We start from the raw sequence: 17568 nt of genomic DNA, 5'->3' as shown, positions 1-17568 counted from the left end.
TGAATCATATTAAGTGACTGAAATGTCTAAGGTTAAGTGGAGAAGAATCAAATCAGAACTGAATCGCCTCATCAAAGGTTGAAATAATGAATCAGAGATCAATCTCTACTTCTAGTGCAAGGTCTCAAAGAAACATTAATCAATGCTTTTGTGGGTGATGCTAAGTATAAATTCATTAGCAACCTAGTAATGTTAGGGTTGGGTACAATTTCTTGAATGTAAGGAGCAAATTGTTTTCCCTTGTCCTTACTGTAAAGCTGGACATTATGGTCTGAAGTCACATCGAATCAGGGACATAACTAGGTATTTGAAGGCCCCATACCAAAAGTTTTTAAGGGCCCCTATGTACCACCCAATGGTGAAAACTGTATATAACACATGTAACTTTAACAAAGAAGATGAGCCCCCCTCAGCATTAGGCCCCAAAGCAGCTGCATCCCTTACACCCACGGTAGTTACACCCATGCGATGATGTGAACAATTAAAAATACACTATTAAAAAAAACATCACCTACAATTGTGACTATGGGCCTGATTCAGCTTGAACTGCAGTTGCTTATATGCACGCAATCGGACGATTTTTGCATTCTGTGCATGCGTGTGCATTGCAGTGTGCGTGAGCAAGCCGGCCACTGCGATCGCAAAGGCTACGCAGACCCATCGCAGAGTGATTGACAGGAAGTGCCATTTGTGGGTGGTGATGGGGTGGTGGTCGGTCGAACGCAGGTGTGCCAGTGCAGTTTCAAGGGCATGCATAAATTGTCCACTGCGACAGCCTACGCAGCCTGAGGTCTCATAGCGTGTGTGGCTGGTTAGCAATTTCTGAGTAAGGTCACGGCTTGTGCAACTGTGTGTGAGGCTGCATTGGTACTCGACTGTACCAAAGGTTTCGCTATTCTGTTAAGTATTACGGATGTGTGTAAGGTAAAGTGGGCAGTGCTGCGAAAGCATTGCAATCGCAAAGTATTAGCAAGGATTAGCATATCATCGCAGTGGAACTGCGTGCGAAATAGCAGCTGCGATCGCAATAGCGATCTAAGCTGAATCAGGCCCTATATCATTTATCTTCTGTAGAGTCCCTACAGGTTGCAATATGCAGGGAAAACATCAAGATCTCCAAAGACGAAACTAAAGGAACACATCCTAAACATACAAAAAAAGTCTCCAAACACAAAAAGGGTCTATTTTGAGTTGGGAGCAAAGCAAAAAAGAGTAAGTAACTTTATATCTGGAACAAACCATGTTACAATACAAGAAGTGCATATCCATTTAGTTGTTTTGCATACATGGTAAATACTGGCTGCTTTTGCATGTAACCGACAAATGCTTAACAACTTTATTTTTACAGTGCAATTTAGATCTGAGTATGGACATGGTGCTCCCAAATCTATATGTCTCTGCACATTTTACATCTGCCCCACCTGCAGTGGTTTTACTTGCTATTTTTTGCTTTACTCCCAACTTAGAATCAGGCCTACCATGCGTTCAAAAAAGCAAGCCTGATGAACTTAAAGTAATCTGGAGTGATTGAGTTTTCCAAGATCTTAGCAGAGACGATAGACTGAAGAAGCTCTCCCAAAGGGAAACTTACTTGATTTACCATCTAAAAAAGCCTTGGCTTTAAATATTGTTATGGATCTAACAGCTTCCAGTATGTATTTCTTATGAGTGTTATTGTACAATTAGGTCCACCTGACTCCAGGTGGCATTTAGGGTTCTGTAATTCACTACATGTTTTAATAGATATGGTTTTATTGGTTATTCACATACAGTACAGTGCTGTCATGATATGCTGTCATTACATGAGTTATATATTAATATAAATATTGTCCTCTTACAACATGGGATCGCATACCTCCCAACTATCCCGCATTTAGCGGGACAGTCCCGTTTTTCTGGGACTGTTCTGCTGTCCCTCCCACGGGCCGCAGTGTCCCGCGGTGGGGGGGAAGTTGGGGAGAGCACAAACCGCTGCTCTGCATGGCAGATCAGCGGGTGTGCAGGAGGAGAACAGATGCCGTGCGCATGCACACGGCATCTGTTCTCTCGTGTAGGGAGAGCCTGGGGGCTGCCCAGCATCTCGGAGAGTGCTGGGCATGCCCCCATAGTGACTAAAAAAGGGGAAGCCATGAGGCTTCACCCTATTTTATAGTAGGCTCCTCCCCATTTCCCCGAAGCCACACCCCTTTTTGGACACGCGCGCCGGAACTGTCCCTCCCCATGATGGGAGAATGTTGGGAGGTATGTGTTTTACAATATGTGCTCTTATTTATCATTTTATAATTCTTACATCCATTTTATTGATATCATCATATCAGCTAGCTGTTTTACAACATGTGTTTTTATCACATTATGGCTTTTATATCCATTTTATTTATGTGAATATTTTGGCTGTTTAAATGTCACATGTTGATCATTTATGTGATTCTACAGTATCTACTTTGTCACAGAATGTTCACTAATTTTTACACAAATCATTAATGTTCTATTTACATATAATTTGTTCCATTTGCTAGGAATAGAAATAATTTGTATTACTGTCAGTTGACCACTGTCCCCACCACATAGGCTTCCATTTAAATATTCCAATGTGCTCCTCCTTTTTTCCAATGATATGTTGATCTGATCCATTTCTCCAGGAAGTACGTCATCTCACTCATTTATAAATTAAACATTTTGTTATGTGTGTACTATTTTGTGTTATACACAGTTAGTAAAAAGCAGACACCAGCGGAAAGTATTGTTGTAGACACAACATCCAAATAGTCTTAATCAGGAGCTTGGGTTTATTGCCATGAAAAGGGTGTGTACAGCGGTACTCACAGTTACACAGGCAAGTAGCAGTGATGGTGCGGAGCACACAGCGGACCATCTGGTCATGTACAGTATGTAGGTGTTATCCCAAGATATTTAATGGTCTCCCATGGAGCTGAGTATTACAGATCTGTGTAGTACTGTGGCACTCAAACTCAGTGCCAAGATGGTGCCATGCATGCATAGACTAGACAACAGTGGCCATCTTGGTAAAGGACAGATACTTCATCTAATGGAGAATCATGGAGGTAGCGAAGTAGCAAACTCCAGTCCATATACCAATAAAACACACTCATTATGTTGTCACTTTGGTGACACACCCCCTGCTTTTTTTCTCTCCAATCACACTACTCTAATTTGCATACTGGCCCATAACAGTGATCAAGAATCATTGATGCTCAAAAAATAGTTATACTGTCTGTCTCGCTCCCATGATATCACTGACACTAACATCAGTCTGTGAGCAATCACCATCTGGCCCTGTCCAATGTGCAGATCGGCATTGAAATCTCAGTGTTTTTCCTTCCTTTGTCCAGTTCGACAACATGCAGAAAATTGCTTGATGTTGCCATTATTTTTTATTTTGTTTATTGCACTGTTTATATTTACAACAAATGTGTTGATTAAATTAATTCTGTTCATATTCACATTAAACAAGTGGACTCGTATCTTCCACCAATAGGGAAGGTAGTATACTTTCTGTCCTCTTAATGCATATCATACATTATTTTGTGTGATTTTCATCAACTGCTTGGCTGAGAGAAGTCCAATCAGACTGATAGATTGTTGAAGACTGACACAGAGAATTGTAATGATGCTGCTGTGACTATTGTGGCTGGCCAATCAGTCAGCAAGGGGAAGATGGAGCTTGGCCTTAGGAATCGTTATTTGTCTGATGTGCAGACACTCAGGCCTTTTTGTTTGATGATGTCCCTCCCTCGCCTTTTTTCTTTTCTCTTTACAAGTCATAGACTGAGTGTCCAGCTCCTGGCTTGAGACTCAGTCTATTAGGCTTCCACAGCACCAGATTTCAGTAGCGTGATAGCAAAGTTACTGTGGTATACAATCACTGGCAGGTAAATCTCTGACCGGTTTTGCTCCAATATGGTGGTATACAATCAGCCAGTGATTGTATACCACACTAGCTTTGCTGCCACGCTACTGAAATCGGGATCTGGTGCTGTGGAAGCCTAATAGACAGAGCTTCCAGCTCCCGGCTTGAGACTCAAACAGCACAATTATACACACAACTGTGACTCAAAACAGCTCACTTTGTTTTGGTTTGTGCATTGGAAACTCCCTTGGCTATCAGCTGCACACGTAAAACACCGACCGGACCCCCACTACTTACCAGGAGTGCCCACCACAAGGAAGCTTCGTAGGAGGTGTGTCCTCCCAAACTCAGCTGATTGTTCATGGGACTCTGTAACTAGGTATTGATGCGGTGAGAGACTGGTGTAACAGTGTGCGCATATATATCATACAAAAAGAGCTTCACATATTCATTATTGGATTTTCCATATATCATTAATTTGACAAGAGATTGCTCCAGGCACCAAATGTCCAGTGATTTACTTTCATTAGAGGAGTGCACTTGAGTTTTTTATATTGGATAATGTGATTATTTATAAGTGTAAATGTGAATATATGTACTGACATATTCTATTTCTATAAAGATTATTAATATTACATAGTGGTGATAACAGGATATGATCTGGATTACTTATAAACCTTACTTATTAATTAATGATACAGAAATAATTCACAAAAATACAGATTTTAAAATAAATGACAATGCTTTTACTTAAAGCCAGCTTAATCATACATATACTTTGCCAGTGCAGACTTACAACAAAAGCATATCTTATACCAACAGCAGTAGGGAAATACTTGTAAAATAAATTTGTGACACCCAGTGCAGAATAACAGTCAGCCAATTTCATACATACATATGGCAACGGCACCCTCAGACCCTTGTTGTGTGCTTCCTCCTCCCCTCTGTCTCTGGTCAGTTTTATACTCTAACTTGTCTATACCTCCAATGAATCCAATGGGCAATATTAATTTAATTAATATTTGTACGTGCTAGGTCCTCTATTGGTCATCTGTGTTTTAAATATAATATTGACACTATGAGGTGTTATCTTTTTGTTCCCATGTAGAATTCTACTATAATTGGCTATTTAACCCTGCCTTCTGCTTATTGAAAAAAATGCTATCTTTAGTTAAATCATTATTGTTTATAATTACTGAGACTTGCTGTCTGCCATTCTGCATGTATCAAAACCTAGTACATTCTAAACCCATAATTCCTATTGCTAAAACAATGGTTATAACAGTTTAACCTATACATATCTCTGCAGTTAATCACACCTACAGAGAAATAAATGCTAATCTCTACATACTTTTTAATACATCATTTAACATACTTTTAATTCAAATATTAAACAAGATGGCTGCTGCATCAGACACACACATTTGTTTACTTTAGAAGGAAAGGGAAGGCCTTATCCTCTAGGCCTGAGGCCATTCCACAAATGTGGCCTTCTGCAACTCACACAACTAATATATCTATTCACAATCATTTCTATATATTCTAAATTACAATATCGGGAAAATAAAGTAACATAAGCATGCATATATTCGTGAATTGCTGAAGGAATTTGTACGACCGCATATTCCTGCGTTATCAGCTGTGTCTTGAGATTATTTTTGCCATTTCAGAAATTACATAGTATATTATTTATCTGTTTATTAGCGCATTACCATTGTTTTGTTGTCAAATAAAGGAACTTATGCCTTCTAGCTATACACCTTGGTGCTGGATGATTATACCCATTTTTGCCATTTATATACGACTGCGGTTGCAAGGACTAATATTACCTGATTATATGGGGCAGGATGATTAAACTCCTTTTTGACATGTAAAGGCTATTGTGGTTGCAGAGCCTGCAATGTTACCTGATTAAATATTGATCTGCCTGCCCCCTTTTCATTGCCACCATTTTTTCTTCTATTTAATGTTATCTTTAAATTGATTACCAATTTTAAAGCCATATACAGTTGTAGTCTCTTTATTTATTAGAGTTAAGTTGTTATTATGGCTACTAAAGTTGTACAAGCCAACTTCTGTCATACGTAGTAAAAGGTCTATTTCATACTTTCCATTTCAATTATATCACCTGTCAACCTTACATTATTCTCCTCCTACCCTCTACTGTTTAAACTAGCAACTTTATATATTCTGTAAAATTTTCTGGGGATGTGGACTGTTGTCCAGAAAAGATAGTGCGTAGCTTTTACAGCAGAGGAAAATCGCTTATATAGAGAAAAGTAAGTTCTTTAGAAGTCCAAATTCCCAATTATTCCCAAATTTATGGCAGCTCAACCTTAATGCAGTCTGTGCCAGCTCACACAAACATCACCTTAAACAGAAATGAGGGAGCGCTAATAGTGTCCACCAATCCGTCTCATCCAGACCATTCTGAGATCTCCTGAAAACAACAAATTGGATGCATTGAGTCCAGTGCTGCAATGTACATTATATGAGTATTTATTACTATATGCTGCCAATAGAAAATCATATCTGTCCCAAAAATATCAACTCTGGTTGGGTATAGTAACTCCAGTTGGGTAAACTAAAATAATAAAAGGACAATTGTCATCAACACTGTCACATTGCAAGAACCTCTAATTTGGGCTGGTAATAAAAGGAAGCAATTATGCTGATCATTAAAAAGTTAATGTTTCTTTATTTATTTTATATACTGTAACTTAACTTACCAAAAAACATATTAATGTAAATTATATAGTTGCAGCGGCATCACTAAGGGGGGTGCAGACCGCACCGGGTGTCACCATCCAAGGGGGTGACACCAAAATGCCAGCTCCTCCTCAGGTACGAGGAGCCGGGCACTGCACAGTGATAATATTGTGCGGCACCCAGCTCCAGGTCACATGAGGATGAGTCGGCAGTGTGGGGAGAGTCTCCGGGGAAAGCCCAGCATTTCTGGGAGTGCTGGGCTTGCCCCATAGAATGATAAAAATGTGGAAATGCTATGAGGCTAAGTTCCCTTCCTCACAAGGTCACGTCCCCTTTTTGGGGCATGTGGCTATTCCATCTGACAATAGTAGATACTCATCCAAATCTTTGACATTTCAGTAATCAATCTATTAATATGATCAGAGCTTAAATGTGATAAGTTCCTAAATTACAAAGACAAAATAAACTGCAATATGACACACTGATAGTTTAAATATATGTACAGTAATACATAAAATAATAAAGCATCATAATGTTTTGACATACTGTATGACTCTCACAAAAAATACTTAAGTATATTACTTATGCATCCACGGTTAAATCATATATATTTTAATTTGTATTCTCCACCAGATATCCTATTTCTCATCACTATCTCGGCAGCAGGAATTTGAAGGCACAACAAAAACTGTGATTCCACTTTTTTCCATTACATATTTCATCACCATATTCTTTTCTGTTGTTTCTTGTGTAAGGTAAGATCATTTTTCTTCAAAAACAAAACAGCTATCATATTATTGTACTGTACACACTGGCATCACAAGGGGGGTGCAGGGGGTGCGGGCCGCACCGGGTGTCACCAGCTGAGGGGCCACGCCCCCACCCGTGAGGCCACGCCCCCACCCACGAGGCCACGCCCCCACCCATGAGGTCACGCCCCCTAAATTTCCGGCGCGGTGCTGCGCCACGCACCGTGAAGGATGCCTGCCCCAGCCCGCACCAGGTGCGATATCAGGCAAGGACGCCACTGGCTGTACATGCTTAATCAATAAAATATAACCTCTAGGGATATGTTTATGTACAGTAGATCTCAAAGAATATTTTGACAGTTCTGATATGGGCAGTGTAAACTGTATTAAAAAGAGTGTATAGGAAAGATTCCTGTACTGCACACCCTGAATATATATAATGGGAGGTGCTACCTGTTGAGACTTATTGCAGGCACAGAAACAGACAAATCACAGGTGCACAACTCCAAATTACTGATTATATATGAATACATTGTGCGATAAAATTTTGCAATCAATAGAGGTTTTTAACATAATCATGGCCAAGGTTATGGGCCTACCCACCATATCCAGGTAACCTCTGTAGGTTACCTGTGATTTGTCTGTTTCTGTGCCTGCAATAAGTCTCAACAGGTAGCACCTCCCATTATATATATTCAGGGTGTGCAGTCCAGGAATCTTCCCTATAAACTACATTTAATGTGCTTCATTGCACACCTGAAGGAAAGGAGACACCTTCACATACAAGTGCTAGTCTGTGTTCCTTGCTGGAACACTTTGGACAGAGTATTGCCTTTGGCTCCAATAGCAGATTTCAGGGCCCTCTGATGTCCTAGTAAAGAAATACATCAAAGCATATTATTAATCTTTAGTTGAAAATGTTGAAGAGGGCAGACCAATTAAGGGACACAAATGAATAAACATAATTTTAAATAAGAAAAAAAGTGTCCACAATGGATTATAATTATAAAAAATATATAATAGAAAAACATGGAACAACCATGAAGCAACACCCAAGAAGGACTCTCTAGCAAGTCATACATTATACAATTATTGGACCAATCTGTCAATTATCGGGTGATCAGCCTTTTTTTTTTTTTGGTGTAGTTTGTAGGTCTGACCGTTTTGGCCAAGCACCGAAAAAATGGTCTCAAAATGGACAGAAACAATTGGTTTAGGTTATTCCATCGTTCAGACTGGCTGAAAGATGTCACCCATAATGTCCTGATACCATGCAGTATGTGGGCATTCATGATAAACAGATCATTTTTCCTATGATTTTTTCTGTTTTTCTCATCCTACTTGTGGACGGACATACAGTGGTGGCTAAAATTGCGGACACTTTTTGAAATGTAAATGTTTTTCAACTTCGAATGCTTATAAGGCATCCATACATTTATTGCAATTAAAACAATATAACAACTTACAACTAACTTATACTAAAATAAAGAGACGGACACAGACTGCTTTGGTTAAATGGTCATAACTTGCTTTTATTGAAGGTGTGACCCTGAGCTTTTAATTTACTTTTGGGAGGCAAAGAAGGATGCTACAAACACTCAGCTCCAGCCATATGTTACATAACCAATATTAGGGAGCGACTGAAACGCTCCCCCCTGTGGTCATTGTAAGCCAAGCTTTATTTAACCAATATTAGGGAGCGACTGAAACGCCCCCCCCTGTGGTCATTGTAAGCTGAGCGTTATTTAACCAATATTAGGGAGCGACTGAAACGCCCCCCCTGTGGTCATTGTAAGCTGAGCTGTGAAGACTCACAACCCCTATAATAGTGCACAGTATGAGCGTGTCCGCAGAGACGAACACCCAAAGTCCTCCCGCAGAGGTAGACCATACTATGACCCTTCAAAGGAAATGTGCTCCACAGCTTTTTCTTACACCTTACGTGGCCGCTGGTTTGTAGCACCTTCCTGCCCAACATTATAATATAACATAGTGTTAGTAAGAACACAACATATAAAGAGCAGAAGAAATAGATAGGAGAGGGAGGAAGGGACAAACACCGTCCTGAAAGGAAGTTGCTGGGCGTACACAAGCCTTATAAAGCCCACATCGCCACTCCCAATATATCACACATGGTCAGAAACCAACCACTCAAACAAACCCCCCAAACTAATCTACCTAGCAAAAGCTGACCAAAATTCTACACAATTACAAAAAATTAAGGACTCTTATATAGTCTTAATCCTATTCAGATTGCATCTCATCTAATGCGTCCATAAATTTATTGCAATTAGAACAATATAACAACTTACAACTAACTTATACTAAAATAAAGACTCGGATACAGACTGCTTTGGTTAAATGGTCATAACTTGTTTTTATTGAAGGTATGACCCTGAGCTTTTAATTTACTTTTGGGAGGCAAAGAAGGATGCTACAAACACTCAGCTCCAACCATATGTTACATAACCAATATTAGGGAGCGACTGAAACGCCCCCCCTGTGGTCATTGTAAGCCAAGCGTTACTTAACCAATATTAGGGAGCGACTGTGGTCATTGGAAGCTGAGCTGTGAAGACTCACAACCCCTATAATAGTGCACAGTATGAGCGTGTCCGCAGAGACGAACGCCCAAAGTCCTCCCGCAGAGGTAGGCCATACTATGACCCTTCAAAGGAAATGTGCTCCACAGCTTTTTCTTACACCTTATGTGGCCGCTGGTTTGTAGCACCTTCCTGCCAATGCTAGGTTCAAAGAACCGCAGCCTGCCACCCAAACCAAAACACTAGCCCTCATCCAAAAGAAAAAACAGCACCCAAAAACACAACTACTGTACCATAACTCTGACAAATGCACCCCATCAGAGCGGAAAACTTGAGCTTGTTCCAGCCGCAAACTTGGGTGCCACATAAACAAACCATCAGACCCAGAGACAAAATGAGAAACAGTCCTATGAAACTTCCGGCGAGCTGTATCCAAGGCCAAAAGGTCTAAAGAAAACCGTTCATACATGGTGAGGGACAATATCCGACCACACCAGCACACCTCAGGCAACCATGACCGTAGGGCGGCCAAGTCAGCCTTCATCCACAAGTACAGCTCCGACTGTCCAATAACATTGCCTCCAAGGTGAATTGCTAACTATGATGGGCGCCCAAAGCACTCCCATGATAAACAGAAGGTACCAAAGAGCCGACCAATGCATAACTCGGACCCTAAGACCACTGAACCTGACGGCCACCTGAGAGGGCCGTCCTTCTTGCCATCCCATGCTCCTCAGCCCAATAAATAAAAGAATGGCCCACAAGCCACACTTGCTCAGAAGACACGGGCAACGCTGTAAAAGAACAAACAGAACTAAAACGCTGCAGTAATAGAACATATATAAGAAAAGGATAGAGTGGTAATATAGATGGAGAATGTTAGTAGCAATACCCAAGCGAAGGAGAAAATCTAAAAAACCTCCCGGGAGCCGTGAATACTAAGCCAATTGAATTGCGGCCCTTGTTGGAGAAAAAATTAAAAAATCCCTTCACACCCCCAATTTTTGAATGCTAGCCATTCAAAAACTGCGGGTAAACAACATTTCTTGGTGGAAAAACACAACTTAAAGCTTATCACATCTAACATATGACTGAAAGACGGGTGACTTCCATCTAGCAATAGCTTGAATGGCATATGGAGGTAACCCGCTACCCGCTGCGCAAGCAGCTGCTCCAATAGGAAAATAGCGAGCACCATACTTTGCAACATCGAAACCCAACTGTCCTAAACAGCGCTTACACATAGCAGCAAACTAGAACTAAACCCAGGGGGAGGAGTCCGCATGCAATAACCATTACGGGCCGGCTGATGGGCGCAAATCCTCATAACCAGCCAAGCACAAAGGGCAAAACTCAGTAATAGGATAAGGCTCTATGGTAACCCAATACCCGCGCTCTAACTAATTAGTATTAGAATGGGGTATTTTTCACAGGACAGCCCCGGCCTAAAGTACCACATGCTTAATTAATAGATCGAAATGCGCTAAAGTATGCCCGAACAAATGCAAATTGGAACAAAACAAATAAGTCAGAAAAATAAATTAATGAAATCACCCCTACAAGACATAGCAGCAGTGCCACATCAATGGGGCGGCAAGAATCACCCACCAGGGGGTTTTCTTTAGCCCAACCCTTAAGGGCCTTGGACAGCACAAATGACTGTGGGGTTGTGAAAGCCATGGCCTTCTCAGATCGGCCCCTCTAATAATGACCCCACACAAACCCAACCAAGTGCTGATCTAAAGACTTACCTGCAGAAGGATACCTACCAGATAAGTGTCCCAGTCGCGCCATGCTGCCTCGCAAGCAGACAGAGCCAGGGATCTCTGAGCCAGGCCGACTAACCTGATTAGACAATCTGCCATACAGAAGACAGACAAGTCTTCCCAATCGATTTAGCCTCAGGGGCCAACATCCGAAACCAATCAAAGTGAAAATGGGGCAGGGAATCCCTATCCCACTTTCAATGACCGGCACGTGTCGCTCCCTAAAAACAATAATCGCATGCAAACACTTCAAAACCAAGAACCTCAACAGGCACAGCGCCAAAGGAGAAGAAAAATGCAGATTATTAATAGCGTGCACCACTCTCAGCTTGCCACACAAAAATTATATTCCGTTTAGACAATTTATTATCCCACAAATCCACAGCCACTATAACTGGAAAAATTCTAATAACAGCAGGTTGGACCGAAACCACGTGATATCCATGACACAGGCCATGGAGCAGCACACTAGTCCCCTCAAAAGAACGCTCCAAAGTCAGTTGAACCAGCAGCTTCGGTGAACAAATGTAACTCAGCATTGTCAACCGGCTGCTAGGGCCAAATCAACTCCACAATTGAAATCCCCCAAAATGAAGCCAACACCCTGAGGTCATTCAGGATTTCCCTGTAAAGTCAGAGACAGAAATGCGGGTTGCAGACCCTCGCAATAGCATGCTCTATCCAACTGCAAACACCCGCCCCATCGGTATAATCCGACAAGCAAAATAAATTAACAGAGGACCGCCTGCACCTGACGCAACCAAACCTGCCGAGAAGTCAAACAACACTGAATCTGCACTAGCAACCGCTGCACCTTATCAGCCAGAAACTGGTAGCGCCAGCAAATGTATCCACTCTAATTTCAAGGTAAGACCAGCAGGAAATCAGGCCTTCCGCCTAGTCCAAGGCAATTGCAACATCAAGCACCCGAAAAAAGTGGGGGGCCTGCACAGAAAGCAAAAAATTCACCACAAATTGCGCTATCTGATGAGCCAGCGAACAAAATCGTCCAAATAATGCACTATTCCTGCATAGCCTGTACTAAACTTTTCAAATATATGCACATGAGATAGCGCAGCCCATGGAATGCACCCGTCAACAAAAATGGACCGTCCAATTCAAAACCCATAAAACGTAGGGACTGAGGGCCCTATATCAATAGCTCTCAAACTCAGCCCCCAGGACCCCCACACAGGTCATGCCCCCAGGTCATCCCGGAGTGTACACAGGTGTATATATCCCTCACTGGCATGCACTGCCCGGGATCCCGAGGACCGAGCCCGATAGCGCGAACCCTATATCAATGCGAGCGCCATATCAAACAACTGGTAGTGAAACTGGCAAAGCAAGTGAGGGATTGCATTGTTCACAGAGCCCCCATGAGGACACGACAAATGCTGAATCAAACGATATTTACTCCATATCTGCTTCAGCATGACACCGATATGTGAAATGTACATGTCCGGCAAAGGGGGAACGGTAAAAGGCCCGGACATACGGCCCAAAGCCACTTCAGCTAAAAACACTCTCTGTCGTGCCACATGGGGAAGCTCTCTGGCCGAACACAAATTCAGGAGGAGGGGCAACCACATGCAACGTGCTAGCTACCGGTAACGTGCACTAAACCCTCCTGCAAACTTGGGGATCTTCCTGCAAAGGATACCAGGCCAACAACTTAGACACCTCATCTAATACCACAATCAGAATAAACCTTATTTGTCAAATCTGCCCTTTGAACCGCTGCGCAAGCGCCTTAGCCACATGGGTAACTGCTAACCCACCGCAACAGCTCTACGGCCCAGTGGCATAACCAGCCGACCATCCCGCTACCAACAAAACTGTTTGTCATGTTCACTGCAAACAAAGCCCATGAATCGCCCGAACATATAATGCACCAAATAAATATATCTAATAACATTTACTGCGTTCCATAGGGCGGGTGTTGAGGTAGCAGGCCGAAAAACTAGGATGCCACTAAGCCAGTGTTGGCAAACCTTGACACTCCAGCTGTTATGGAACTACATAACCCAGCATGCACTGCTACAGTTTTGCTATTAGGGCATGCTAAAACTGTGGCAGGGCATGCTGGGATATATAGTTCCACAACAGCTGGAGTGTCAAGGTTAGCCAACACTGCACTAAGCCAATGCTGTTAACTACTGCAAGAATCCTCACCTGCCACCCAGGTTTCTTGACCCCTTCTAAGGCTATTCACATTTCATCCGTAAGGGACAAAACATGCACAAACATACCCTTACCGAAACCGGTCCTTAACTCGCTTATGCAAAACCCCTGTCCAATGCCGTAATAGCACGGTGCACCATACAAGAAAACTCAACTGATGCCACAATGGCAAAGGGAGCTGACTGACGCTAAGCTGCTTTTTTAAATAAACAACGCGCAACCATGTTCAGCAACTTACGCGGGCTTGGCAGCGACCCTGATGAAGAGCTACTATCGCTACACATGGAAGAACCGGTATCAAACAGCAAAGGAGGGACAGCAGACTCACCACCAGCCGCCCCCAGCATTCCATCACCACCAGATGCAGGCACCGCAACATCAGGGGCAATGATCATCTGTAGCAATACCTGAAACCGCCCTTCCGCTCGAGATCCCATCACCAGCAGAATTAATTGTGGGAACACTAGGTGAAACACTGCGGCGAGAAACATAAAGTATTACATCACTGGACACCACATCGGGGTACCTGGAACTTCTGCCGGGGGAGGAGGAGAAGGTGCAGCGGGAGAAGAAGGTACAGGGGAAGGGGTAGCACAAACCACATTGGGGTTGGTAGGCACCGGTGGGTGCAGGGTGGACCCTGTGGAAGAGCCAAGTGCTATGAACATGATTGGGCAGGAGGCAAAAACCTGAAAAAGCGGACGCAGGGTAATAGGGGAAAGGGTAAGGCTGAGCGAAAGAGGGGAGCCAGTAAGGAAAAAGGGGGTGGGGGGTGGAAGGCCCAGCAGAAGAATAGTGGAGAAGGGGAAGCTAACCAGAAAAGGTGGAAAAACAGATGGTGAGAAACAGTAGGAAAATTGAGGAGGAACAGCCAGGGAGAGAAGGAGCAGAGGAACCAGCAGGGAATGCTGGGTGGACTGATGGCAGGGAAAAAGGGGGGAGGGGCAGAGAGGAAATGGAGAGGGGTGATAATAGGTGAGAGCTGCCCCCCTAAGCAAAATTGCCCCCAGAGACCAACAAAGGCTGAACCCTGGTGTGAAGGGGCGGGGCCGTGAGGTAAGATGGCGGCCACTACCCCCTGCAGGGGGGGCCACGGTTGCAGGGCTGGGAACTGGACCCCCTCTCTACCATTCTTGCACTGACAAAAACACCAGTTGCACTCAGTTCACTGCTAATGGCCGCAGCATCAAATATATGCAAACAGTGGTTCACGGAGAATGACATACAGGTGCTGGGATTGCCAGGAAACAGCCCAGACCTGAACCCCATAGAACATTTGTGGTTCCGTTTGAAAAAACTGGTAACATCTGAGGCATCCATCCAATAAAAGTCAATTAATTGAGGCTATATTTGTCTCATGGCACCACATAATAAAGAAGGATGAGCTCCAAACATTGGTTGGCTCAATTCCACGTCGCTGTGCTGCTGTCTTGAAAAAGGATACCCAACGAAATAGTGATAGGACAGTAACATCATAAGTACAAAGGGATTGTCACCCTTAGTGTTGTTTTCACTGCATAAGTTCCCTTGTAATGCAAATATTTGACCTCTGTTTGTTGTGTTGAATTCAGCATTAAATTTCCTTTCATTTGATATATGAATCATTGCACTGCATGAAGTGTAACAGTTTTTATAAGCATTCGAAGTTGAAAAACATTAAAATGTAAAAAAGTGTCCGCAATTTTGGCCACCACTGTATGCAAATTATCGCTCCATGCGCATGAAAATTGCCAGTTTAAAAAACAAAATTGTAACAGGACCTTCCACTGGCAGAAAAATGTTCCATTCGTCAGTAATTTGCTCTAGAATGTAGACAGCTTTAGGCTTAAAACAATAGTACTCAGACAAGTCTAATGAACACAAGAGCAGGGAACAGTCAGTCCAGACAAAGGCAAAATGTTATTGAAATTTTTACTTAAAAGTGTACACTATGGACATGTGCAAGTTTAATTAACTTAGATGTGCCTGATGGTGTCACTTCCCCTTTAGAGATCTAGAAATCATAACCGTGACCAGTTTTTGCATAACTGCATATGATTCAGTTCTGTTCTATGTTCTGCCACAGCCTTGCCATAAAAAAATAAGTTCTTATACCCAACCAATGAAGTTACATTATTGTGTAGAATGTTATTTTATTTGTACTTATTTACTTTAAATATATTGAAGAATGAGATAGTAGAATTAAAATGTTTCATTTGATATCTTACTTTTTACATTTCTCTGATGTTTAATTCTTCATAGATTTGATTGTGTGAGAAATAAAATTTGGGTTGCTGGTTTTGGAGTCATTTCTTCTGGATTAGCCGTTCTCTCTAGTTTTGGGCTGTTGTTAATGTGCGGAGTGCCCTTTGTCGTTACGGTAGCAAATGCTCCATTTCTCATTCTGGGTAAGTTTAAGCACTCTAGGATTAAGCATGTTATTTTTTACTTTGCTTAAACTGTCTTTATTGTTCTCAACACAACTTTATTCAATGATTTATATTCATTACATACTGTATATTTTCTGCCTACAATTCATAATTCAAATTAATTTGTTATGTTTACAGTACAGTATATAATTCCATAATATAATTGTCCACTCCTGTCTGTTGTTTGGGATGTAGTCATAAAACCAACATTCACAATGTCGACATTCATAATTTAGGGGGGGAGTTAGGGTTAGACTATGGGACAGGAGGGTTAGGGTTAGGCAGCACAGACGGTGTAATGGTTAGCATTGAGGTCATGGGTTCGATTCCCACTATGGCCCTAACTGTGTGGAGTTTGTATGGGTACTCCTCTGGGTACTCCAGTTTCCACCCACACTTCAAAAATATACTGGTAGGTTAATTGGTTGCCAAACAGAAAGTAACCCTAGTGTGTACGTGTGAGCATCTGGTAGATAGAGATTGTAAGCTCCACTGGGGCAGGGACTAATGTGAATGGCCAAATATTGAAACATTGGAAAAAGGATATGTTTGTAGGCGGGTGCAAATTTAGTTTGCAGGGTGGCACTGAACACCCTAGCATCGGCCCTGTGTGTATATGTGTGTATGTATATTTTGTGTGTATAATGTATTATATGAAAACCCCACTTTAAATATCCTGCATTTGCCCCTGCACAGCAGCACTGCTCTGCCACCGAGATGACTCACACATCACAGTAGCACCCTCTGTATTCTCTTCAGCTCCTGAGGTAAGACAGACCAACCACCAACAGCTGTCTCCTCAGTGTTATATTTAAAGTTTTCTAAGCTCACTGCCTGCTATCCCTCCGCAGCCACCTCACTTATCTTAGATCTAGTCAGAGCCAGGGACTTCAATATTTTTCTGCCCTCGTACCCCCGTAGCCATGCTTTTGCAAATTTTTTAAATTTTATTTTGTACGCAGTTTTATGTCAATTAACCAGTCTATGTATCAATATAATATTTATATAATTCTTTTATAGATTTTTTTTTGTGGAGGGGGCGCAGTTTTTCAATTTGCCCTGGGCGCCAAAAACCATAGTTACACCTCTGCCCGCCATACCAGGTAGGTAACCTAACCACTAGACAACCAGGGACATTCTAGTTATGTTGACATTTCATCAGTGTTGACTTGATGAATGTTGATGTTGTTGATGACGACAGGTGGGCATTACGAATGTTGACATGATAAATGTCAACAAAATATACCACACCAATGTAATTTTGTTTAGTTCAGTACTAGATGGCTGAAAGCCATGTACCTCAGTGTCAGGATGGTACAGAACCTTCATTAGGAGATGTTA

General features: G+C 42.2%; 1 protein-coding gene across 1 annotated transcript in view; it reads left to right on the top strand.

Moving 5' to 3' along the window:
• The window catches only part of LOC148475031 (patched domain-containing protein 3-like), a 36826-nt gene that overhangs the window by 12036 nt on the left and 7222 nt on the right, over window positions 1–17568 (top strand). Inside the window, exons 2-3 of the mRNA XM_088457822.1 lie at window positions 7211–7332; window positions 16061–16206. Coding sequence (XP_088313948.1) covers window positions 7211–7332; window positions 16061–16206 — 268 coding nt within the window. The remainder of the gene's footprint in view (window positions 1–7210; window positions 7333–16060; window positions 16207–17568) is intronic.

Source organism: Taudactylus pleione, unplaced genomic scaffold (assembly GCF_031769625.1).
Source record: "Taudactylus pleione unplaced genomic scaffold, aTauple2 ptg000788l, whole genome shotgun sequence".
NCBI classification, from domain to species: Eukaryota; Metazoa; Chordata; class Amphibia; order Anura; family Myobatrachidae; genus Taudactylus; species Taudactylus pleione.
Note: the sequence above shows the minus strand (reverse complement) of the source record. Positions and strands in the feature narration are given on the sequence as shown.